The 25,603-nt window shown below is 41.5% G+C and overlaps 1 protein-coding gene across 6 annotated transcripts in view; it reads right to left on the bottom strand.

Annotated features, from left to right (window-relative positions):
- Nucleotides 1-25,603, bottom strand: part of LOC119972781 (arf-GAP with SH3 domain, ANK repeat and PH domain-containing protein 1-like) — a 363,380-nt gene that overhangs the window by 125,120 nt on the left and 212,657 nt on the right. For 4 of the 6 annotated variants that reach the window (XM_038810147.1, XM_038810143.1, XM_038810146.1 and 1 more), the window contains exons 12-14: nt 18,305-18,313; nt 17,274-17,374; nt 13,652-13,721 (exon numbers count right to left, since the gene is read on the bottom strand). In XM_038810147.1, coding sequence (XP_038666075.1) covers nt 13,652-13,721; nt 17,274-17,374; nt 18,305-18,313 — 180 coding nt within the window. The remainder of the gene's footprint in view (nt 1-13,651; nt 13,722-17,273; nt 17,375-18,304; nt 18,314-25,603) is intronic. The other 2 variants (XM_038810150.1, XM_038810145.1) reach the window with 1 other exon arrangement.

The raw sequence follows: 25,603 nt of genomic DNA, 5'->3' as shown, positions 1-25,603 counted from the left end.
TCGCTGCAGTTCAGAAGAATGAGGGGAGATCTCATAGAAACCTATGAAATTCCAACAGGACTGGACAGGATAGATGCAGGAAGGAAATTCACGATGGTGGGGATGTCCAGAACCAGGGGATACAGGATCAACCATTTAGGACAGAGATGATGAGAAATTTCTTCACCAGAGAGTGGTCAGCTTGCGGAATTCGTTACCACGGAATGCAGGTGAGGCTAAAACATTTTATGTTTTGAAGATGTAGCATTTGGGGCAAAGGGAATCAATGGATATTTGGGGTCGGTGGGGGTGGGATTAGGCTATTGAGTTGGATAATCAGCCATGATCGTAATGAATGATGGAGCAGGCTCAAAGGGCCAAACGGCCTCCTCCTGCTCCTATTGCCTGTTTCTATGTAAAGGTATATGAAATTGCTTCTCAATACAGTTTGCAATGAAATGACAACAACCCTGCTAAACACTTTTCACAAAGTTGAAAATGTTATTTATATATATATATATATTAGAAAATAACAAAAATTCTACATACTCGGGCAATTAAAATATTAAAGGGGAAGTTAAAAAACATTTTGGCAGGAAATGCTCATCCAGTTATGTGTTTACATTCTTAAAAGAACAGCCACCTTGTTTTGTACAGATTATCTGAGGAAGGGTGAATGTGCATAATGCAGCAGCAGATGTGTCCAATCAAGCAGGTATTAGGAAAAAAAATTGCAGAACTGCACATTTTAGCACATTAGTTAGAAGTACTTAAAAAAAAAAATACATGGGGCCAGAAGATAACAGGAGGCAGGCTCAATTCTAGGTCGCAAACCCACCTCGGTCACAATCCAGTACAGGCAGCAATTTACTCCTGGTCAATGGAAATTAGATAAAGGGCAGAGCTGCTGTTCAATTAAGTTGTCTGGGTGCAGGAACAAAGGCATAGTAGGCAGGATAAAACACACACCTCAGCTAACAGTGTGCCTGGTTGGGAAGTCAAAATGGAAACATTGTTGAAAGATATAAAAGGACACCGCTCAGTCCAAGTAGCCCAGCATCGCTTCTTTGTTGTGCATGTTACCGCTGCATTTTATTTTTGATGGTCTAATTGTGATGGTGCAGTACTTATTACAGATGTGCCGTTCCTCTTGATCAGGTTATGTCCAAGCTTGGCGCACTGACCTAATGCCCAGTCAATACCAGGGCAATAACCAGCCCCCCAAGGCTGTAAGGATCCCACCCCACCTGCTCACCCTCTTCCTTAACAAGCTCCCAAAACTTCTCAGTCCATGCAGTGAACGGTTTCTACCACCTGAACGTTTTCCCTTCACCGTTTACCTGACTTCACCTCTGCCTGACTCACTTCCATTCATGTCTTCCTCAATAGGCACAATCACTGAGAGCTCCTGAGTCCCACCCTGACCCCGCAAAGTTACATTATAGGTTGTGCTATTCCAAGATCCACCCTCTTTCCAATGCTGAACAAAATAACTATCACTGGAAAAGGAGATGGAACCTCCACCTGCATTGCAGGGTGGCAATTTATTTTTCGTCCTAATTGAGGCTGGGGAAATCCAAGCTCTGTTGTGCGAAAGAGGGACTTCACAAATCTATCTGTTTTAAAAAAACTATGTGGAAATCAATATTGGGTTAGAGACAGCTGGGGGAACCTATTTCCCCTGCTTTTTCCAACATTACAAATGCAAGTCAGCTTCATTTCTGCTACTTGGAAATGTCTGTTGTATAGGATTAAAATGTTTTCTATATAAATAAAAAGACTTGACATATACACATATCTAAAGAGCAAGTTATATCTCATGAGATTAGAACAATTAAGGAAAAGGTTGTGTACGTACTGAAAGGTCAGGGGGAGCAAGGGAAGACAGTGATTAAACACTGTAGAAATATTTAGAATCGTGACAAGATGCTATAATTCAGAGTACTAGTTCTAACGATGCTTTGCCAATCATTGTGCTCAAGTCCCATAACTTAATATCCTGGAGATAATGCTGGCTCCCAAAAGATTGTTTTTAAAACAAAATCAAATTTCCTCTTCGGCTGACAACTTTTTCCTAACTTTAATGGCTGATGTGTAATTTATGTTCTCATTTGTTAACACTCCCCACCCCAATTATGGTACCAATCTGGCTAGATAAGAAATGGGCATGAAGTTCATACTTTGAATATACTGGCATGTATACAAGAAATATTTGAAATTTACAGATCCTCAATGAACTTGAAATCAGCTTTTTTTCCTGCTTATATACATGTACATCTCTGTCCCTTTGACTCAGTGTTACCCGAAAAGCCTCAAAACACTATGGAACTTGTGTCGACTTTTTTAAAGCTATTTTCAGTAAAATTAAATTCACTTTTGAAATAGAGAAAGACTGTTTAATAAATTTTAAAACAATAACATTGAAGTAATTGTTGAAATATACTAGGAACTTCACATATTATTTCCTGGCACTAAATTATATTTCCTCTCAGGCGAGCTGCCTGTGGAAATGTGAGCAGCGTCAGCATCTCTCCCAGAGTGGCCCAAAGTCAACTGCTATTGAACTTCACGTCACATCCTATCCACAAATGGGCCCAAACAAATCTTTATCCCTTAATGTTTGCTCATCGGTAGGATTTTGTAACACCAGAGTTTTGCTTAATTTTGTCTTTGCAAGTAAGTTCACTAATTACATCAGGTTAAGAGATTTTCCCCTTGCATTTCAGTTTAACAGAATTTTGTGCAGTGCAGGAGCCATCAAGTCTGCACAGGTTCTCTGGCAGAGCATTCTACAAAGTCCCTGTCTCACCCATGGAACCCTGTACATTCTCTCCTTTCGAACAGCAATCCAAATCTCTTCTGATTACCTCAATTTAATCTCCCTCCACCACTCACTTAGAAAGGAAGTTGGTTACAGATTCCAACCACCCGATGGATTAAAAAATCTTTCCTCATATCACTTTTCCTCCTTTTGTCAATTATTTTGAATCTGTGCCCTCCAGGTCTTAATGCTCTCGAGTGGGAACAGTATCTCACAATTTTGCCCTGTCCATATACTTTAGGATCTTGAACACCTCTATCAGGTCTCCTCTCAACCTTCTTTTCTCCAAGGAAAACAGTTCAACTGTGAGCTTTGGAATGAATGTGTTCTGCCTGAATTATAGGATGTGGGATAATTTCATAAACTGGTAGTCCAAGGAAGCAATGATTCAGTCCCCAATTGTTCTTTGTTTCCATGACCAATTCGAGGATCCCCATTAATAGCTTCCATTTACATAGCACATTTAATTTCGTAAAATTTCCAGAAGTGCTTCACTGGGGTACTAGCACACAAAACCAAACCATATATAAGATATTAGGACAGGGGACCAAAGCTTGATTAATGTAGCAGGTTTTAAGGAATGTTTGAAAGGAGGACAGTGGTTGAGAGGCAGGAAGGTTTAGAAAGGCAATTCTAATGCCTATAGCTGTGGCTGTTGAAGGCACAGCCACCAATGGTGGAATGATAAAAATTGGGGACACACAAGCGGCCAGGGTTCGATGGGAGTACAGATCCTGGAAGGATGCAGGGCAGGACAAGGTTGCAAAGATAAAGTGGGAAAGACCATTGCAAAAATGATGAAAATTTTAAAATTGAGCCACTGCTTAACTAGGGGTCAATATAGATTAGTCAGAGATGGGTGAATAGGCTTGCCACAAGTTAGAATGTGGGTAACAGAGTTTTGGTTGAGCTTTGGGCCACTCTGGGAGAGTTGCTGATGCTGCTCACACTTCCACAGGTAGCATGACTGAGAGGAAATATAATTTAGGGCCAGGGAATAATAAGTAAAGCTCCTTGTATATTTCAACAATTAGTTCAATGTCATTGTTTTTAAATTTATTAAACAGTCTTCCCCTATTTCAAAAGTAAATTAATTTTACTAAACATATTAAGTAGCTTGAAAAAGTCAACATAAATTCCAATGCATTTTGAGGCTTTTCAGATGCCACTGAATCAAAACAATGGAAATGTACATGTGTACAATAAGAAACTGAATGAGGTCTGTAGGGTGTTTAGGATGGAAGGTCAGCTGGGAGCATCAAAATTGTCAAATCTAGAGGTAACAAACACATGGGTGAGGGTTTCAACAGGGAATAAGCTGAGGCAGGGATGGACACAGAATATTATAGAGATGGAAGGATGCAACCTCATTATATAGGAAGTTCAGCTCAAATTCAAATCGGACAGCATGGTTGTAAACAAGCTGAGGAATGGAATCAGTAGCTAGAGAACAGATTTTGTGACTCGATCAATTTTATGATCAGAACCTGATCACTGAAGGTTGCGTTTAGGGTTGGGGGGGCGGGGGGGGGGGGGGGGGGGAATGTGTGGATGGTGCCGAGAGAAGCAGTGAAAAACTATATATACGCACACAACAGGATTACCCAAATATTGGCCAACAAATTGTAGACTAGGATGCCGAAGAAATCCTATGATTAAAGCTCCAACTTAAGTATCCAATATATTGGTTTTACAGCTATTGGATCTGCTTAGTTACAGTTAAGATGACATCTAGGGGGCAGCACGGTGGTACAGTGGTTAGCATTGCTGCCTACCCGGGTTCGAATCCCGGCCCTGGGTCACTGTCCGTGTGGAGTTTGCGCGTTCTCCCCGTGTCTGCGTGGGTTTCACCCCCACAACCCAAAAATGTGCAGGGTAGGTGGATTGGCCACGCTAAATTGCCCCTTAATTGGAAAAAATAATTGGCTACTCTAAATTTAAAAAAAAAGATGACATCTAGGCGGAGTTATTGTTCATCAATTGGCAGATCCGCAATGATAAGTAACTGGCATCCTTTTTGAATTTGTCAATTAAGACACATGACACATTTCATAATTTACATTGCTGTTGATTTAAGTAAATGCAGTTATGCTGTGACAGGAGTAAATTTAGCAAGAAATGCTCTGCGGTTGATTTCCAGGTTATTTAGTAATTATGCTTTTTGGCATATTTATGGGCCTCACATTATGGAATAATTTTAAAGCTTCTTCTCATTCAGATGAGATGGCGATTTACTAAAATATTAACAGTCTATTATAAAGGATGTAATAGCAGAGCATTTAGAAATATATAATATAATCAAACAGAGCCAGCATGGCTTCATGAAGGGGAACTCATGCCCGAGAAATTTCCCAGAATTGTTTGAGGTGGTAACGAACAGGGTAGATAATAGGGAACCAGTAGATGTAATATTCTTGATTTCCAAAAAGCGTTTGATAAGGTATTACACAAAAAGCTACTTAATAAGATAAGTTTTGGTTGTAGTATATTAGCATGGATAGAGGATTGGTTAACTGATACAAGAGAGATAGTTGGGTTAAGAGGGGCATTTTTAGGGTGACAACCTGCATCTAGTGGCGTGACATTGGGATCAGTGCGAGGTGACAATTATTTGCAATATATAATGACAGTCCACATAAACATAACTTTTTCAGGTTCAGGCATGCATTTGTGGGTAGCATTGTTTACAATAGCAGTTTACCTGCACAGTAATTAATAGAAGGCATCTTTCGGGGCTGGTTTAGCACAGTGGGCTAAGACAGCTGGCTTGGAATGCAGAACAAGACCAGCAGAGCGGGTTCAATTCCCGTTCCAGCCTCCCCGAACTGGCGCTGGAATGTGGTGACTAGGTGCTTTTCACAGTAACTTAATTGAAGCCTACTTGCGACAATAAGCGATTATTATTATTTAACCAGGACTCTGGTGAAGAACCTCATCCTTGATAGAACATAGAAAAATACAGCACAGAATAGGCCCTTCGGCCCACGATGTTGTGCAGAACTTTTGCCCTAGATTAAGAACAAATTAATCTACACCCCATCATTCTACCGTAATCCATGTACCTATCCAATAGCCGCTTGAAGGTCCCTAATGTTTCCGACTCAACTACTTCCACAGGCAGTGCATTCCATGCCCCACTACTCTCTGGGTAAAGAACCTACCTCTGACATCCCCCCCCTATATCTTCCACCATTCACCTTAAATTTATGTCCCCTTGTAATGGTTGATGTAGCTGCTTTTTCAATTAAGACTTGACTGTTGATCAGATGTTGCCCCACAAGGTCCAAAATTATTTTGAGATCACTGCTAAAGATCAAGTCAAGTAAATGACAGTTTCTCAAGTGCAATTATGGATGGACAATAATTGCTGGCCACCCAAATGCCAAGAATGAACAAAAACAAAGTGATCTCTGGATAGTTGTTTCCTGCTTTTTGAACTCCCTATCACCGAGTGTGGGAACATTGAAAATACAAACTATGCAGTTGAATATTTCACACTGTTTGTGAACCCAGTGCATTAATTTGAAAATTTTAAACTATGGATTCCAGAGTACACGTTGTATCAATTATCATAAATATATTCATGTATCATTGAATAACACAGGCTGCCAAGCTTGTTTCCATTTGGTTGATGTACAATGTATTTCATAAAATTACAAATAAACGTAACAAATATCAGAGTAACAAAATTATTATTAGACATTTAAGGGTCATGAATGGGCATGCTGAACAGGTCACTCGGGCTTCAAATAGCATTAAAATATAATTATATTGTGAGCTATATGTCCATTATAATGTACATTTCTTCCAGTACATAATTCTGTGAAATGTGTAGAACAATGAGAATGCACAATTCATAATAACCTCCTTTTCATGCAAAATAAATCTGTAGTTTCAAGGCTAAAGATTCTCCTATGGTGCCTAATATTCTTGCACTGGCACTGGGTTTGTACACTTTGTGTTTACAGTCTCTTAAGAACCTACTTATTATCCATTTCTTCAATGTGCCCTGAGAAACCTTATATCAATTCAGTAAATCTAGTAGCACTGGAAGCAGACACTTTTCTTCTCAAGAAGCAGTAATGTTAGAGACAACCCCCCACCCCCTCCCCCCCATCCCCACGCAGTCGCAGCATACTGCATTTGATACCTGCGCTACATTATAGAAAGGATTAGGCACTACATCTATGTATCGAGGCTAGGCATTTTAAATATGTAATAGTCTTGCAGCAATTCCAGCTTTCCATAACACTGTTCAACCTATGTAGTTTAAATCCTGATGAATGTAAGAAATTGGTATACATTTTGCATAATATCTATCTGGTGCAGAAATGGTTTTAAATGCCTGGGTTAGTGCGTGTCTGTGTTCTGTAATAATTTTTTTTTAAATCCTGGTTTAAAAGAAAAACAGACACTGCGGCTGCAGAAGATACAATTAAGGTGTTGTAAATGTGAGATCAGTTATTTTACACCATGCTTATGTTTAAACGGAGAGGCCTAAAGGGGTTTTGTTATGACTTCTTGAGCAGATAATTACAGACATTGGGCTGGATTTTCGTTTGGGAGACGATATTCTCCCGTTGGAGCTGAATTGCGCCAGTTTTATGATCCCCTTGAGGTCGTAAAGTGGGATGCAATTCAGTTTTCCACGCCATGCAAATTTATGCACAGACGTGGAACATGAGAGATTCCCAGGGAATCCTGCTATTGGGCCACCATCTTGAGCGGGCAACATGATAGTAAGGTCCCGCAGCTGGCCATCATGCTCCCTGCCACAGCAGAAGAACTAAATTGCACATATGGACTGGCCAATAGGAAGAATGGGTGGCAAAGGCCCTTGGAGTGGATGGATGTAGCAAAAGTTGTAGGAGGCTGTGGGCAACAGTGGTTGCCATGAGGCTCTGCCTCTCTATTTTTGAGAATATGATTTCTCAACATTCAACTGACTGTAAATTTTGCAATTTGTATGCAAGGCCACATTCAAAGGTGAAAGTGACAACCAAACAAATAATCCCCAGGGGAGTGTGAAGAGCGATTAATTTCCTACAATCCAGAAACCTATTGAAACTCGTAACTGTCTAAAGGATGAAACATTAAAAAATGCAAAGTACTGGATATTAAAACAATGGCTGCCACAGGCAGACACATCCAAACCTCTTGGGATTACTCAAATTAGTTCAAGCTTAGATTGCCCAACCACTCGAGAGATTGCAAGCGACACAGGCCATGTCAACAAAGTCTTTAGCAGAGGAACAAATGCTCTCTCTCTTTTGGAATAAGAGTGTTGCCTGCTTTAAGAAGCTAACTTTCTCAGAAACCTACCAGCGAACCAAGTCTTGTAATAATTACATCTTCTACATCTAACCGCATCCAAGAAGCCAGCCAATCTAAATTAGCCGTAATGTTTAAAACCTATGCCTCAAGGACAATCAAAGGACACAAACATATTTTCTGTTTCTTTTTTAAAAATTGGACTTGAACTCCCCTTATTTCTGATATGTGTGTCCCCGAATGACTGCATGAAGGCTGACGTCACGTTATTGTAATATTCTTGGGGTTAGTCGATAATAAATTTGCTCCGACTCAAAAAAACCTTTTGATCGGCTCCTCATTGCTCACAGCTTAAATAGTTAAATACAGTCTAATTTGGAAAAGACATATTGTCAAAAAATAAATAAACTGAGGAAGTTCAATAGAAGGGAGTAGTTCATCCCTTCCTACTTGATAGTAACAAGGTTGCAGCATGAAGGAGAGTAAGCAGATCTGAAGGGCTTTGGTAGGGGTGGAAGTGACATTCTCACTTCACCAATCACCTTCACAAGCTTTTCAACCTACCTGCTCCAGCCACCCACTTTACCGGTCATATTTCAGGAATGAGAATAGGAAACATTTCTTTACATAAACAGGTGTGGGGGATCTGAACTCGTCTGCAAATAGCAACTGATGTTTGATCAATTGTTAATTTTGAAACTGAGATGGGTCACTGTCCATGTGGAGTTTGCACATTCTCCGCGTGGATTTTGCCCCCACAACCCAAAGATGTGCAGGGTAGGTGGATTGGCCACGCTAAATTGCCCCTTAATTGGAAAAAATGAATTGGGTACTATAAAAAATTTTTTTATTTGAAACTGAGATTGGGGGGGGAAAGTCAGGTATATGGAATTAGGTCACAGATCAGTCAGTATCGCAGTAAATAGCAGCGCAGACTTGAGCCACTACTATTGTTATGTTCTGTGCCTCTGCTGACAATTAACGTTAACATTAACAGAAAAATAAACTATTTCTATTTATACAGTACACTGGTCCAGAACCTCCGGTCAATGGCAAAGCTGGATTTATTGCTGCTGCCTGTAAAGTTTTCACCCGACGATACTACACATTTTCAGTCAGGACGTTTGGTCCAGGTTGAGCAGAAGTGGACCAGCAAAGCTTTTCACATAGCAGATAGGCAAGGACGAGAGAGGGCCACGTCTCCTCTTTAGCAACAGTATGTCCTTATTTAAAACAGCATGTTCCATATTTAGCTAAAAATTTTTAACGTCTCAAGTCTTTCAATGAATGAAGATTGGTGAATGGGTGGATGATGAGATGGATGGGCGAGTAGTCTGGTGGGGGTTGAGTCCAGTATTCGTGGGGGTGGGGGTGAGGGCGTCAGGTGTTCAGTTGAGTAATGCTGGCTAATTACTGTGACAGACTAGGTATTAGTAACATTTGCAGGCCATGTATGCAGGTAACTTCCATGTATCTGGGGCGCGATTTTCTAGCCCGGGGCGGGCCAGAGAATCCCCGCAACCGGGCCACGCCGCCCCGATGCCGGCACACGACTCTCCGCTCTGCAGAGAATCGGCGCCATTGGCGCCGGTCGCGGCCACTGTACGTGGCCGGTCCGCTGATTCTCCGGACAGGATGGGCCGAGCGGCTGCTCTAAAAAGGCAGAGCCCCTCCGCTGGTGTCCGCACCTGGTTGCAGACAGCATGAACTCGGCGCGCAGGGTCAGGGGGCAGCCTGTGGATGGGGGGGGCTCCGTCCCCCGGGGGAGGGCTTCCGATGGAGCCTGGCCCGCAATCGGGGCCCACCGATCGGCCTCTCGCTCCCCGGGCCTATTTTCTGCACCGCCGGCCCTTGAATGCTCGCGCCATGTTGCCGGCGTGCTGAGGGAGGCCACCGCGCTCGCGCCTGTTGGCGCCACTGCGCATGCGTGGATCCCGCGGTGCACAGTACGCACTGGGATGGGAGGCTGGAGCGGCGTGAACCGCTCCAGGGCCAGAATCGGTGCTCTCAGCAGCCCATTTGCGCCGTCGAGAAATTCAACGGCGTGGACACTCTGCCGCCGAAAGGGAGAATCCCGCTCCCAGACTTAGTCGCTGACACTGAGCTCAGTTTCGGAGACATTTGGAGAGCCCTGCATTTGAACGTTAAACTTCCCCGGCAATTTCAGTGCATATGCACATGTCGGGATACGGTGGGTCCTGACACACATCTCCCAACTTATGCCCCATCTCGGATAATCCGGGTACTGGAAGATTTGGGCTATTATGTTGTGACTACCAAAATATTTAAAGCCTAGTTCAAAAATATATATATATTTAATGATGGTGCATGAAGTAGAAGACGACTTGAACAATATTCCTCCCTCAATTATCTTTACCAGGAAAGATTTACTGGTCATTTTCTCATAGGACATGTTGTGAATTTTTCTTACCCTTTGTATTTGATGGCCAAAGAGATAACCTGCAAGGCGAAAGGGGGAGGAGTTCACAGATGAAATTAAGAACATGCAAAAATATGTTTAAAAGGTGATGTGGCCTAAAAATTGCATGAAAAAATGTGTAAAAATTTGCCAGTGATTGTGGGAAATAGTATTTTCCAATAAAATCTCTATCTGTATGGCACAACTGAAGTTTGTGGGTATAGCTGGAGCCTAAGTCATGACAAATTCATGCCACACTACTATGTAGTGATAAGCGGTAAACTGGTTTAGTTCAGTGAGCTAGACAGCTGGTTTATGATGCAGAAGAACACCAGCAGTGCGGGTTTAATTCCCGTACCAGCTGAGAATTCTGAATTCTCCCTCTGTGTACCTGAACGGGTGCCGGAATGTGGCGACTAGGGGCTTTTCACAGTAACTTCATTGCACTGTTAATGTAAGCCTACTTGTGACAATAAAGGTTATTTATTTATTTATTTTAGCGTTGGTCCCAGTTCACGGTAGTGTTTTCACCGCATTTCAATTTTTATTGAAACACGCCGGATCGATCTATATATAGATTGTTTAAACAGAGACTGCTGATGACATCATTGGGTTTAAAGAAGATGGTGACTCTGACAAGATGAGGGAACTAAACTAACATACAAGCGATCTTACATGTGAATTATCCCTATGCGTAATAATAATCGCTTATTGTCACAAGTAGGCTTCAATGAAGTTACTGTGAAAAGCCCTTGGTCGTCACATTCCGGCTCCTGTTCGGGAAAGCCGGTACGGGATTTGAACCGGCGCTGCTGGCAATGTTCTGTATTACAAGCCAGCTGTTTAGCCCACTATGCTAAACCAGCACCTATAATTGCTTCTTAATTGCTTATAATTGCATCTGCAATAATAGCAGTTCATTAGGTTTAGTTAATTTTTTGAAATTGTCAATACTGTTCTTAAAAACCAAAAAAGGAGAAATAAATGGAGAGAATGCAAAGACAATTTAATCTTTTGAATAGGCAAAGGCAGAGTATTAACTCAATGGGCAGTTTATACCGTGGGCTGAAGCTCACCAAGAATTGGGTTGAGATTGTTCATAGAATTTACAGTGCAGAAGGAGGCCATTCGGCCCATCGAGTCTGCACCGGCTCTTGGAAAGAGCACCCTACCCAAGTTCAACACCTCCACCCTATCCCCATAACCCAGTAACCCCACCCAACACTAAGGGCAATTTTGGTCACTAAGGGCAATTTATCATGGCCAATCCACCTAACCTGCACATCTTTGGACTGTGGGAGGAAACCGGAGCACCCGGAGGAAACCCACGCATACACGGGGAGGATGTGCAGACTCTGCACAGACAGTGATCCAAGCCGGAATTGAACCAGGGACCCTGGAGCTGTGAAGCAATTGTGCTATCCACAATGCTACCGTGCTTCCCATTCAAACAACTTTCAATAAGATCTTTGATAAAGAAGAAACTTTAATTCCTTTAAACTATGATGGATCCAAACGCAAGTTCTATCATAAATAACCATATTAATTTTGCAGGAGATAACTATCACGTTTTTCTACACTTGAAATTGCAAGTTTGGAGTGAATGAAATTCGAAGCTGTCAGGAGTCACACGTAAAAGTGTATTGTCATGCAAATGGAAAGCTCAAATGTTAAATATACTTGTACCCTATTGAGAACAGAATTAAAGCCAGTGGTAAAATAAAGTTGTGGATGCTTTAGTATATACTCCCTAAAGCCTAATATCATGAAACCATACATAAACCAAACACAGCTCTGGATTATATTCATATGACGACTCACTATAAAACATAACATGCAATGTTATCCCTTTACAAGACTTTGGGTAGGCATCAGTTAGAGAACTGTGTCCAGTTTTGGTCTGGTCATATGGTATTGGGAACACGGAGATTCTGGAACTGGTGCATGGAAGGACCACAAGATACATTTTCAGTTCAATACCCCTTAGTTATCCAAATAAGTTCCAAGAGATAGGTCTATATACATTAGAGGCCCAGGACAGTTTGACTGATTCTCGGAACCAATGAAGTTATTAAATTGTGGATTATGTGGACCAATCAATTTAAAGTCATTAGGTTAGGGAAAACCAGGGAATCACGTTACAATGTAAGCAAGCATAGAACTACATCAGATATTAGGCAGTTCTTGGTTTCGCAGACAATAATGAACCTGTGGAAAAGGTTGCTGCTTTTGGCAGTGAATGCTGATCCATTTGATTCCTTCAAGGGAGAGCTGGACCTGTTTCTGGTTGAGTTGGAGATCACCTTGTACAAGAAGTAGGTATCCTGTAATATAAATTAGGGTCTATGTGATCTCCTGGACTCGTTCAGATTGCCAAATGAGATTTTCAGATGTCTTCTTGAATTGGACTAGTTTCTTTTGCCTTTCCCTGGACATTTACATGTCTCCAGACATGTGGGGATTATCTGTATTATTTACGAGCAGGCTAGATATGCCATTGAATCATTTCCTATTTGTTACTTGGTATATTTGTATGATGTGACTGACCATTAGTTTTCCGAGTACTTTTTCTCTAGTGATAGCAATTCCTTTCAGTTCTCCCTCCCTTTTGCACCTTGATTATCTATTATTGTTGGGATGCTTTTAGCATCTTCTACCATGAAAGGTACACAATACTTGTTATAAGGGAGAAGGGAATAGAGAGTTATGATGAGAGATTTAGGCAAAGGATGGGAGAGGTGCAAATGGAGCATAAACATTGGGATGAGCTGATTGTGTGAATGCTTCAGGGCAGTTTGTCTACAAAATCCTATGCCATCACAGAATTAACTTTCCTTTTTAATTAAGGAAACAAATTTATTCATTTTTAATTCTGCTACACTATTTGCACCTCCATATTTTGTTCACTGAAATTCATAATTTCACAAATTGCTCAAGTTAATACTCGACACTGCATGTGCTTACATCAATTAGTCGCCCGAGGTGTGGTGACCCTCAGGTTATACCACCACCAGACAGCTCTCTCTCTCGCAAAGGGTAGCGTAGCCTATGGTTCTGAGGGACCATGGCGACTTTCATATCAATTAGATTCTTAATATTTGATTTTAAAAGACTTATAACTTCCTTATTGCTCTAAGAAAATATGAACAGATATTACTCACAGTTGCATGTGATATCGTTAAGTAGCCATTCTTGACCGTGCATTTTCTTCTCTGCCAAACCTTTCGAAGACTACAATTTAAAAAATGCAAATAATCACATGATGTAACATAGAATTAATAAAAGTACGATACTCTTACTTATCCTCATCTATACCATCTATATACACACAGCTACACATATTGCATGTGCACAACCAAAAGTAAAAAGTAGCAGAAATCCTGCAACAGGCCTGAAAACAAAGCAGTGTGGTCATCATCTAGAAAGAAAAATATTGATGTTTTGGATTGGGATCCTTCACCAGAGTGAACTGTTTTTACCTGAAACATGAGTCTGTTATTGCCTTTGCTGACAGATTGGCTGGACGTTTCCATCACGTAACTTTTTTTTTTAGGGGGGGGGCGGAATTTCAATACAATAAAAATCTGGAACTGAAAGTTTAATGACAACTCTGAAACCATTGTCAATTGTTGTAAAACCCATCTGGATCACTAATGCCCTTTAGAAAAGGAAATCAGCCTTGCTTACCTGAACCGGCCTATCTCTGACTCCAGATCCACAGCAATGTGGTTGACTCTTAAAGCCCAGCCCAGTCGACCATGCAAAGTCCCCCTTACTGACACCTGGGGGCTTGGGCCTGGACGGGGATGGGGGCTTGGGCCTGGACGGGGATGGGGGCTTGGCCTGGACGGGGATGGGGGTTTCGGACCTGGGGAGGGGGGCGGGGGATGTCAGTCTGGGAAGGGATCGGACCTCAAGAGGGGGCTTGTGGTATGTCCCGAGAGGTTGTGGGGAAGGACGGGTCCCATGGAGGCTGGGTCTGGATTTTTTACATACTTACTCTGGATTTTCCCCCCCTCTGGATTTCTTTCCTCTAACTCGTTCAGAATAACTATAGAGTAAAACTGGCAGAACCACCCAAAGTTAGCGATTTAATTCAGTTCGGTCGGATGGTTCCCAGCCCAGTGCAATTATCCAGAGGAAGTTAGCAATCCCCAGCTCATCCTAGAGGGAATCCCCAGCGCATCAGTGGGGTACCACCGAAATGCGATGCTGGGGAGCCAGGAAGTTATGGCCCAATGTCCTAGACCCCACCATCACCACTCCTGGGTACACTCTATTCCATTGGCTGCACAGATCCAGCATGGGTGGCGGAACACCAGCACACAGTCGGGTGGGAATTCCTCTGGAAGTCCTCAACATAATTCCAGACTCATGATGTCGCATGGCATCGCTTCAAACACGGGCAAGGAAACCTCCTACGGGTGACCATGTACCACTGATGAATCAGTACTCCTTCATGTTGAATACCACTTGGAGGATGCACTGAGCCTGGAAAGGCGCAGAATATACTCTGGATGAAGGACTTCAGTGTCCACAACCAGAAAAAGAGCTAGCCAAGTCTAAAAGGACATAGCTAGATCTGGTCTGTGGTGAGGGAACCAAAAGAGGGAAAAACATACATGACATCAACCTCACACACCTGCCTGCCTTGAATGCATCTATCCATGACCGTGTCGGTAGGAGCGATCACCGCAGTCCTTGTGGAGACGAAGACTTGCCTTAACATCGAAGATACCACCATCGTGTTGTGTGGCACTGCCCATTCTAAATTAGATAAGATTTGAAACAGATCCTGCAACTCAAGACTGGCCATCTCTGAGGTGCTATGGGTCAACCACAATCTGTGACCTCCTGGTTCAGCCCACGCTACCATTACAACCAGGCCAGGGAATCAACACTTGGTTCAATGAAGAGTGCAGGAGGGCATCGTCGTCCCCCCTCCTTCCCCAAAAACATATAAAACTCATCCTATTTCCAATTCTCTCTAGCTTTGACAAAAAGTAATCCAGGCGCAAAACGTTAGCTACGTTTTCTCTCCACAGATGTTGCCAGGCCTATTGAGATTGCCTAGCATTTTATGTTTTTATAGCAGAATCTGACTATTGCTTCTTGCAGTCCTGACTGTTCCCTATAAATTTTATTTCTCATTACAATTCTCAGAGTCAATCATTTTTGGCACTCAAGGCAGCTTGCTAATTGTAGAAGTTCAATATTACAGGATACAGAATCTTCAGGCGAGGTAGGGAAGGAGGTCAAAGAGCAGGGGGTGCCCAACATAAATTAGGGGATCAATTACAGCAGTAAGAAGGGATGATACTTAGAAGGCTCTTCAATTGAGGCAAGGGTAGAACATAAAAAAACAAAGAGGAGCAATCACATTGGTGGGAGTGTTCTATAGGCCCCCAAAGAAAATAGAAGTGCAGATATGAAGGCAAATTTCAGAGAAGCGCGAAAGTAATAAGGCAGTGATAGTCGAGGATTTCAACTTCCCCAATGTTGACTGGGTAAGCCAAAGTGTGAAAGGTTTAGAGGGAGCGGAATTCGTAAAGCGCATCCAGGAGAACCTTTCAAGCCAGTAAGTAGAAGGACCTACAAGAGAGGGGGCAGTCCTGGACTGGGCGGCATGGTAGCACAGTGGATAGCACTGTTGAGTCACAGCGCCAGGGTCCAGGTTCAATTCCTGGCTTGGGTCACTGTCTGTGTAGAGTCTGCATGTTCTCCCTGAGTCTGCGTGGGTTTCCTCTGGGTGCTCCGGTTTCCTCCCACAAGTCTCTAAAGACGTGCTGTTAGGTAATTTGGACATTCTGGATTCTACTCGAACAGGCGCCGGATGTTGCGACTAGGGGCTTTTCACAGCTACTTCATTGCAGTGTTAATGTAAGCCTACTTGCGGCAATAAAGATTATTATTATTAATTTTTGGTAACGAAGCTGGGCAGGTGATTTAAGTATAAGTGGGGGAACATTTTGCAGATAGTGATCATAACCATTAGATTCAAGATTGTTATGGAAAAGGAGAACGATGGCCCCGAGATCAAGTGATCTTCCACGCATCTTCTCTACTGAGTAGTACTACACTTCATATGCTTCACCCAATTTCAGTCTATGTATTTACATTGTGTATTTATCGTATGTCCTATGTTTCTCACGTATGGAACGATCTGTCTGGACTGTAGGCAGAACAATACTTTTCACTGTACTCAAATAAATAAAATGCACAATTATGTTGCAGTGTAACCATTCTATTTTTCTTTCCTTTCAGTCCATAGCTTCTCTTGGCTATGAAGATAGCTTTGAGGCTTTCTCCCAGGATAACACCAATGACAAAAGAAAGTGGTATTGTTTACAATGACTCCACCTGATTTTCTAAACATTTCTTCCTGTCTTCTGCTTTCTTGTGGACCTTAGCTCATTGGGGTTCTGTTGTGTTATTAACATTGCATTATTTAAGTGAGCCATTTCTTTCAGAAACAGAAGTCAAGAAACAATTTATAAAACATATTAGCTCACATGTTTGGGTAACCTGGAATCTCTCACTTCACTTTCCAACAAAGTTTTGAGTCCAATAGCTTATCAAATAATTTGATTATTTTTGCAAAATATCAGCTGTGTTTTCTGTAACTTAAAATTCATATTTTAAGGTTGGAAACATCAACTGAATGAGATGGATTTCAGGTACTCTCGTGAAATCCATGCATCGGCCTGGAGTAAATGTGAATAAATGTGTCTTTAGTTTGGAAGCAAGAACCAATAAGTTCATTGAGCATAGAAAAATACATACCCATCACTTTTTTTCAAAAGATATCCCTTCTTCTCGCTGCCATACTCCTTATTGCCTTGAAGCTGGTGCATACTGTATCCCGATTGTCTACTTTGAGAATCCTAAGAGAAACCAATAGATTACAACTCTGAATATCTCAAACAATGGAAAAGTAAAAATATGGTGCAAAAGAGATGAGTCAAGTTATGAAGTGCACAACTCGAGAGGATGCAAGGTTCAGCAAAAAAAACAAGACAAGAGAAGTTCCATGAACATTCCATCCACCAGCTAACTTAAAGATTGGTCTTAAGTTATCATTCATGTGTATTAACTGCTTAGTCTTCCTAACATTTACAATGCTTTAATTATTGATTATTTACTCTATTAATGTAAGTTGAAGGTCAATGGCGATGGGATGACTATAATGAACACATGGAACTTAACACCTTGCAACAAAGACGTACATCAATAAGGGTTAACCAATGATTTTTAAAAAACGTTCAAACCCAATGTACAAATCAGGCACAGAATGGAATAACTCATACACCAGTTAACTTCAGATATTTGTGGACAAATCTAAAGTCTCACACTGGGCCAGGTCAAGTCTGTTTTTCTATTCACAAGTCTTCAATCAAATGACAGTAGACCCTTGTAACACAGGATTCATAAAAATAGGGGGAATTTATACTGTCGAGTCCAAATGGAGGTTATTGTATCATCTTAATTTGCCTAACTAAGAATTATTCAGGCTCAAATCAAGATTAAAGCTTTCAAGGTTCAATTTATTTATTTTGTTCCCTAATATCATCACAGCAATTTTGTGCAACAGAACGTGTGTTATTGTTTATTTCTCTAATAGTTACACTTTTGAGTTCTCACTGCCATTTATACTTCAATGGTGATTTCATTGATTTTTGGGGCAAAGATTGGTAGGCATATTTGAGATGCGATGATTTGAGATTGGTGAACAACATAGCATAGGTTTGCTAGATAACTAAAATGGAACAGATGAAATAACCTGCATGCAAATGTTAATTAAAACTGGAACTTACTCTCCTAGACTTTGATCAGGAAAGGCAAAAGCATTTGTAAGAGGAAAAAAGTGCAAGTGTAAAAGGAAACACATTTTTTCAGAATTCATAAGTAAATGAAATATCAGTTAAAATACAGCCTGAGAAATTGTCAAAGAATGCTTACAATGTGATTATTCACCATAAGGGTAGTTATCAAATTTATATCCATGTAGAGTTTAACAATGGCACAGTATACAAAACAGATAAAATATTTTCAATATGCCACTTTAGGTTCTTAAAGCTAGCAGACAAGCAAATGAATAGCGCAATATGAGATTGTTTTAATAATACTGCATTCTAAAATTCTCAATGCCATCTTCAACTTTATATGCATTTAGGGGTGGCACGATAGCATAGTGGTTAGCACTGCTGCCGCACAGCACTGAGGACCCAGTTCGATCCCATCTCCTGTGGAGTTTCAACATTCTCTCCATGTTTGTGTGGGTCTCACCCCCACAACACAAAACGATGTGCAGGGTAGGTGGATTGGTCATGCTAAATTGCCCCTTAATTGGAAATAAATAAATCGGGCACTCTTAAATTTATTTCTTTTAAAACTTCATATGCATTCTATAGGTACCAGTTGATGATGCATCTCATGCTGGTTAACCATCTTAACGGTATTATACTACCTGTTAAAATATTTCATCCCACAAAAAATAGGCCAATTCATCGTTTAATGAAGGCTGATGAAAACTCCTAGAGTAACAATTTCTTTTTAAAATAAATTTAGAGTACCCAATTATTTTTTTCCAATTAACGGGCAATTAGCGTGGCCAATCCACCTACTCTGCACATCTTTGGGTTGTGGGGATGAGACCCATTCAGACAAGGTGAGAATGTGCAAACTCCACACATACAGCGACCTGGGGCCGAGATCAAACCTGGATCATCAGTGCCGTGAGGCAGCAGTGCTAACCACTGAGCCACCATGCTGCCCTAGGCTAAACAAGTTCAATTTCTTGCAAAATGTAACTTTTCATTTCAGAAAAAGGGAATCACAACTAAACAAGTTTTCCATTGATATCAGCTCCATATAATACAGACATACACACATTTATGTCTCACGTTGAGTCTCCTCCCACCCTTCTTTATCTAACCCCATCAACATTATCTTCTATTCCGTTCTCCGTCATGTTTTTAATCAAGCACTGGGTATATCAATTCTGCACAAAGTTAAAAACCTAATCACAAAATTTGTTTGCACAAGCGGGAGCCACAAATCTGAATTGCAAGAAGTCCACAGAAGGTCAGCAATAGTGCATTATAAGTATGTTGCTGATTGCAAAAATGGTGATTGAATAAGTGGCATCTTGTTGGTCTACCAGTCTGTCTCCCTTTTACACTTTATCATTTTGTTCAAATCTCTCTTTTCAATTAACCTTTCTTAATTTACCAGGTATATTTGAACTTGCTGAATTAAATTTTAAAATATTGAGGGGAAAAATAATTGGAGAAATGAGTACCATATTTTGCATTTTTTTAAAAACAATCCCCTCTCTAAGTTTTTACAGACCCTTAGTTTTAGTTCCTCCTGACCTACTTCATGACAGGCTTTAACTATTTGTAAGCTTGGGCGGTACGGTGACCCAGTGTTTAGTACTGCTGCCTATGGCGCCGAGGACCTGGGTTCGATCCTGGCTCTGGATCAGTGTCTGCGTGGAGTTTGCACATTCTCCCCGTGTCTGCGTGAGTTTCACCCCCACAACCCAAAGATATGCAGGTTAGATGGATTGGCCACACCAAATTGCCCCTTAAATTGAAAAAAAATCATTGGGTACTCCAATTTTAAAAATAAAAATATTTGTAAGCTGAATACAGCCTCCTGTGCCACCATCACAAATTGCACCCTCCCCGCCACAGCCTTCATTTTTCCGTCAACTTGCATCTCACTTTCTCTATGTGTTATGCACTCGAGTTTAACTATAGACAGATAGGTCACTCCACTCAGAGGATGGGAATTCCAAATCCAACCTCTCTTTTGGAGGGTCTATTTGAAAGCTCTTTTGTGGAAAAGGTAAAGATTGCATCTTGATCTTTGTCTCCTTCCCGATAGCTCCTTTACTAAATTGCTCTTCGGAAACTTGCAATGCCAGTTTGAAAGAAAGCAACATTTGGGTCACTTACTCAGCACTGCAACAAATATATGAGAAAATGGACGTTAAGTAATTATGTGGCTTGTCCAGTTTTCAGTGCAAAAGTCAAGAGCATCCATCTTCAGATTGAGAATTTTCTTTTGGTGACCTGATATAGCTGGAAGATATGTGTGAGATGGAGAAAGAAAAAGGGACAAACAGATATACTTTGCTGAAAGATTCATGCTGTTGTAATAGAGAAGGAAAATGCAGGATGGAATGGGGATACCAGGGAGCAACAAGGAGAGAATGGCAGGAGAAACAGAGGGGAGGGACTGGGTAAAAGGTGAAAAAACAAGGAGAAAAGTAAATAGAGAGCAGTGGTTGGGGTGGTGGGTGCGCGGTCAAAGCAGGATGATGTGGGACCAGGACAGGAATTAGAGACTAACAAATTGACAAACTAAGACGTTAAAACATTGTAAGGGCCCTTTATCCACCAACATAAATTAAGCAAATTGCACCCATTGAAAATGAAGTCTTGTCAGGGCCAGTGGGAAATTCAACATGCTCTGAAAGTTGCAATGCTAACAAGTTGCTTTCATCTCTATTCTCCATAGATATTTAGTGACCAGCAGTCGAGAAGAGGGAGACAGAATAGCCCAAAGGCTGGTGCACTCATTTAACAAATGCTGAAAGGTATTGCAATGACAATACATAACAGGAACAGAGGGGGTCAATCAACAAAGTGGACCCAAGGAATAGATGCCATTCCACTTTCAGAAAAAGGAATGATGGGGAAAACACACGTGCACATACACACTACTTCTACACCACTTGAGATGAATACAAGGAAATTTCTGTTCCAGAATGTCTGTTCTCTGGAAAATGCACTTCTGGAGTGCCACCCTGTGGTAAATGCTAACTACTACAGTTAGATCAGAGTAAAATTAGATGATGGAATAACATATGAATAAGAACACAAGAACTAGGAGCGTAGGCCATCTGGAACCTGCTCCGCCTTTCAATAAGATCATGGCTGATCTTTTTGTGGACACAGCTCAACTTGCCCGCCCATCATAACCCTCAATTCCTTTACTATTCAAAAATCTTTCTATCCTTGCCTTAAAAACATTCAATGAGGTAGCCTCAACTGCTTCACTGGGCAGGAATTCAACTGCTTTACTGGGCAGGAAATACCACAGATTTACAACCCTTTGGGTGAAGAAGTTCTTCCTCAACTCAGTCCAAAATCTGCTCCCCCTTATTTTGAGGTTATGCCCCTAGTTCTAGTTTCATCTGCCAGTGGAAGCAACCTCCCTGCTTTTGTCTTAACTATTCCCTTCATAATTTTATGTTTGAATCAGATCCCCACTCATTCTTCTAAATTCCAATGAGTGCAGTCCCAGTGTACTCAGTCTCTCCTCATAAGCCAATCCTCTCAACTCCGCTATCGACCTAGTGAATTTACTCTGCACCCCTCCACTGCCAGCAAGGCAGATTAAGGAGATTAAAACTGTACATAGCACTCCAGGTGTTGCCTCACTAGCACCCTATACAGCTGCCACATAATCTCCCTGTTTTTAAACTCCATCCCGCTAGCAACGAAGGACAAAATTTTATTTGCATTCTTAATTACCTGCAAACCAACTTTGTGCGATTCATGCACAAGGACAGCCAGGTCCTTCTGCACAGCAGCAGGATGCAATTTTTTACCATTTAAATAATAGTCCATTTTGCTGTTATTCCAACAAAAATGAATGGCCTCACAGCAGATTAGAATGTTGAAACCACTTTTTAAATTTGTGACTATTTGATCTCGTGACATTGCATAGGGAGTCGAGGTGAAATTAATCGAGGTTTGGAGGGCACGCATCAAATAATTGAATCCAGCCAGGGAGCAGGTAGAGGAAGAGTGAGTGGCAGCAGGAATAGAGGAAAAGAAAAAGAATGAGGTAAAATATGATCAGAGCACCCAGGGAAGGAGAAAAATGGATTCAGGAAGTGGGAAATAGGGAGGGTGAGGGGCTGGAGGAGCAAGGGCAGTGAAACCACCTAGTCGGGATTCTACGTCCAGTGACGCTGGAATTGGGAAACGCAATCAGGCGGAGAATCGCATTTCAGCCGAAAATTGAGGCCAGCGCCAGATACCAGATACTCAGCTGAATGCCATGCGCTGGTGCCTCAAAAACGACTTGAATGCATTCCAATGGCATGCAAATTCTACAGTAAACGCCATTGGCATATCATTAATGGGTCCGACCAGGCAATTTCCAGGCCCACCGTGATGCTCCGCCAGGAAGAATTACTCATGGCTAACTTCACTTGTGGTACGTAAAATCAGGACAAGGCACCATGGCTGCTGAGAGAGAGAGAGCAGGTACGAAGTGTCCAACATCGCTATTGTGTGCTGACAATTGTGCCACTGGCCAGGGCGCTTCTACCAGGGCCAGGATGGGATAGCGGGAGGTGGCCAGGAGGTGGCCCGTGGGGTCGGGGTGGCTGGGCACGGACCACCATTGCCGCAACCTGCAAGGCAGCCATACGGTTGCTCACGCTGCTGACTGCCCACTGTGAACTTAGCGCCACAGGTTGTAAGGGTTCGTTTTTCTCAGGCTGCCTCACGAGGTACCGTCTGGCCCCAGCTGAACCATCAATGGACAGGCATGCTCCAATGCAACCAGTGAAATCGTCTTGCCTGGGATGACGGTGTGGGGAAGGACAGTGCCTATATGCAGCTCCTGCTTATCAGGCTCGCCAATGTTATCCCGACCCCACTAGTTCCACGTGGCGCTGGTGCTAGTCCATTAAGATTTACTGAACTGCTCCGGGACTGGAGCTGCAACAGTGAACATAGAACACTCGCAATTCAATCTCAGAGTCAGCACTTAGTCTCTCAAACGGAGAGTCCAGCCCACTAAGTTGAATGGTTCTCTTCCCCTCCACACAATTCTTGATGAGTATATCTGTTGGGTAGCTCGAGGACCTTGGATTTGTTGCACCTGACAATGGACAGGTATGTTCAGTTTCAGATTGAGGTCTGTTAACTGAAGTTAAATATGTATAATGGGGTGTGAGGTGGGTTATCATCAATTTATATGAAGACTGCTTTTAAATATGAGCAATGTCAATAGATTGGAGCCAACATCTTCGACAGAAAAGGTCGGGTGAAGGCGCTTTTAATAATTATCTTTGAGTATCCTGATAGCAATACGTGAAACATCATCTCTTGATTCAACAAATGCTGCGTATTTTCAGCATTATCTGTTTTCATTTCAGATTTCCAGCATCTATTAATATTTTGCTTCTACATGGTCAAATGTGAGTTCTCATAATTGAAACAACCTCAAAGCAGAAATAATATTTTATTTGCTGTATTGTTTTTAGTTTTTCCAATTAAGGGGCAATTTAGTGTGACCAATCCACCTACCCTGCACATAGAAGAAGTCATAGAATGCTTGGATGGTGGGGTTGAGATCCACACAGACACAGTGAGAATATGAAAACTCCATGCGGACAGTGACCCAGGGCTGGGATCAAACTGGAGTCTTCGACGGCGTCAGGCAGCAGTGCTAATCACTGAGCCACACCATTTGATACATTTTCTTTGAGGATTTAAGAGTGAATATTTCAATTTTGCGTATGAATAAAATCTTGTTCAAATATCTGAAAGTTAACTTAAGTGAATCATTATTTTGATTTTCCTTCATAATCATATTGCAGAGGAATAAAGAAATATTCTCATCTTCATGGCATCAAATGCATAATATTAATCAAATTCTACATTTTCATTCCAATCAATTTGCATTACATTCATGTAACCTAATCAAAAATAAAGTTGCCGTAACAATACCAGATATATGATTGCACTATTTAGAAATAAAATACCATACAGGGCCATTAAAAATATTGAAAGGACTTTACAATATTTAATTTTGAAGGTGGTAATGTAGAAAACTATTTTTACGTCCGATGGATCAAAAATGTAACAAATCCTTTGAAAATGCAACCCAAAGTTTCTAAATTGTAATCAATGTAGAAACTTAATATTTAGCAAATCAAACAAGTTACTTTTTCAACAGCACACTGCAACTACAGGATTTTGGTGGTTTATAATTAGGCTTCTGAAAATGTAGGTTCAAACTGTTCATATAAAACTGTTGATAAACTTTCTAATTATCTGGTTTGAAATTCAGAACAAAAGCATTTTTTCTATTTAGCACACTATGACAGCAGCAATAGGTTTTTCCACACCAGAAAACTTTTTGATATACCAGTATACCTCCAGTGGTTCACTGGAAGAAATGGGATGACTTTTAGCTGTGCTTGTTCTAACTGGCTGCGAGTTTGCAGCATGGTCTCTGGAACAAGAAAGACAAATAGGCATTCTTCAAATAAATTTTTTTTTTAAATGAAGGGCACTGCATCACAACCTCAATTTTTTGATTTCCTGTCCAACATTAACTCACACATGAGCCAGAAATTCCTCTAGAACCATGGGAAAATTGAAACCGTATAATTTGGCTTCTGCTAAAAAGGTCACATATCCAGATGTGTCTCCTTTCCCAGCTGCTCAATCAGATGGTGCAATTACAATATCCTGTTCCACCGAGTTCAAACACCATATTTTATCCAGCTCCAAGATAGTTTACTTCTACCTTAACAATATCGCTAGCTTTTGTCCTATTTCAACCTCTCATCTGCCATTAAAATCCATACTCTACATCATGACGTATAGGCAACAGCATTTTACCAGCGCCAAAAAACATTTTTTTTTGTTGCATATACCAGGTGTAAATGTCCACCCCTCTCTCTTTTCAGCCACACCATGCTATACTCGCATCAGTTGGCTTCAATTTTTCACCCCAAAATTGATGCTTCGGCCATGCATTTTGGTTCAGCCAGCATTTATTGTCCATCCCTAGTTTTCATAGAATTTACAGTGAAGATGGAGGCCATTCAGCCATCAAGTCTGCACTGGTCTTTGGAAGGAGCACCCTACTTAAGCCCACACCTCCACCCTATCCCCGTACTCCACTTAACCTTTTTGGACACTAAGGGCAATTTAGCACGGTCTATCCGCCTAACTTGCACATCTTTGGACTGTGGGAGGAAACCGGAGAACCTGGAGGAGACCCACGCAGACACAGGGAGAAAGTGCAAACTCCATACAGACAGTCACCCAAGGCTGGAATTGAATCCGGGG

Source organism: Scyliorhinus canicula, chromosome 10, assembly GCF_902713615.1.
Source record: "Scyliorhinus canicula chromosome 10, sScyCan1.1, whole genome shotgun sequence".
Classification (NCBI taxonomy): domain Eukaryota; kingdom Metazoa; phylum Chordata; class Chondrichthyes; order Carcharhiniformes; family Scyliorhinidae; genus Scyliorhinus; species Scyliorhinus canicula.
Note: the sequence above shows the minus strand (reverse complement) of the source record. Positions and strands in the feature narration are given on the sequence as shown.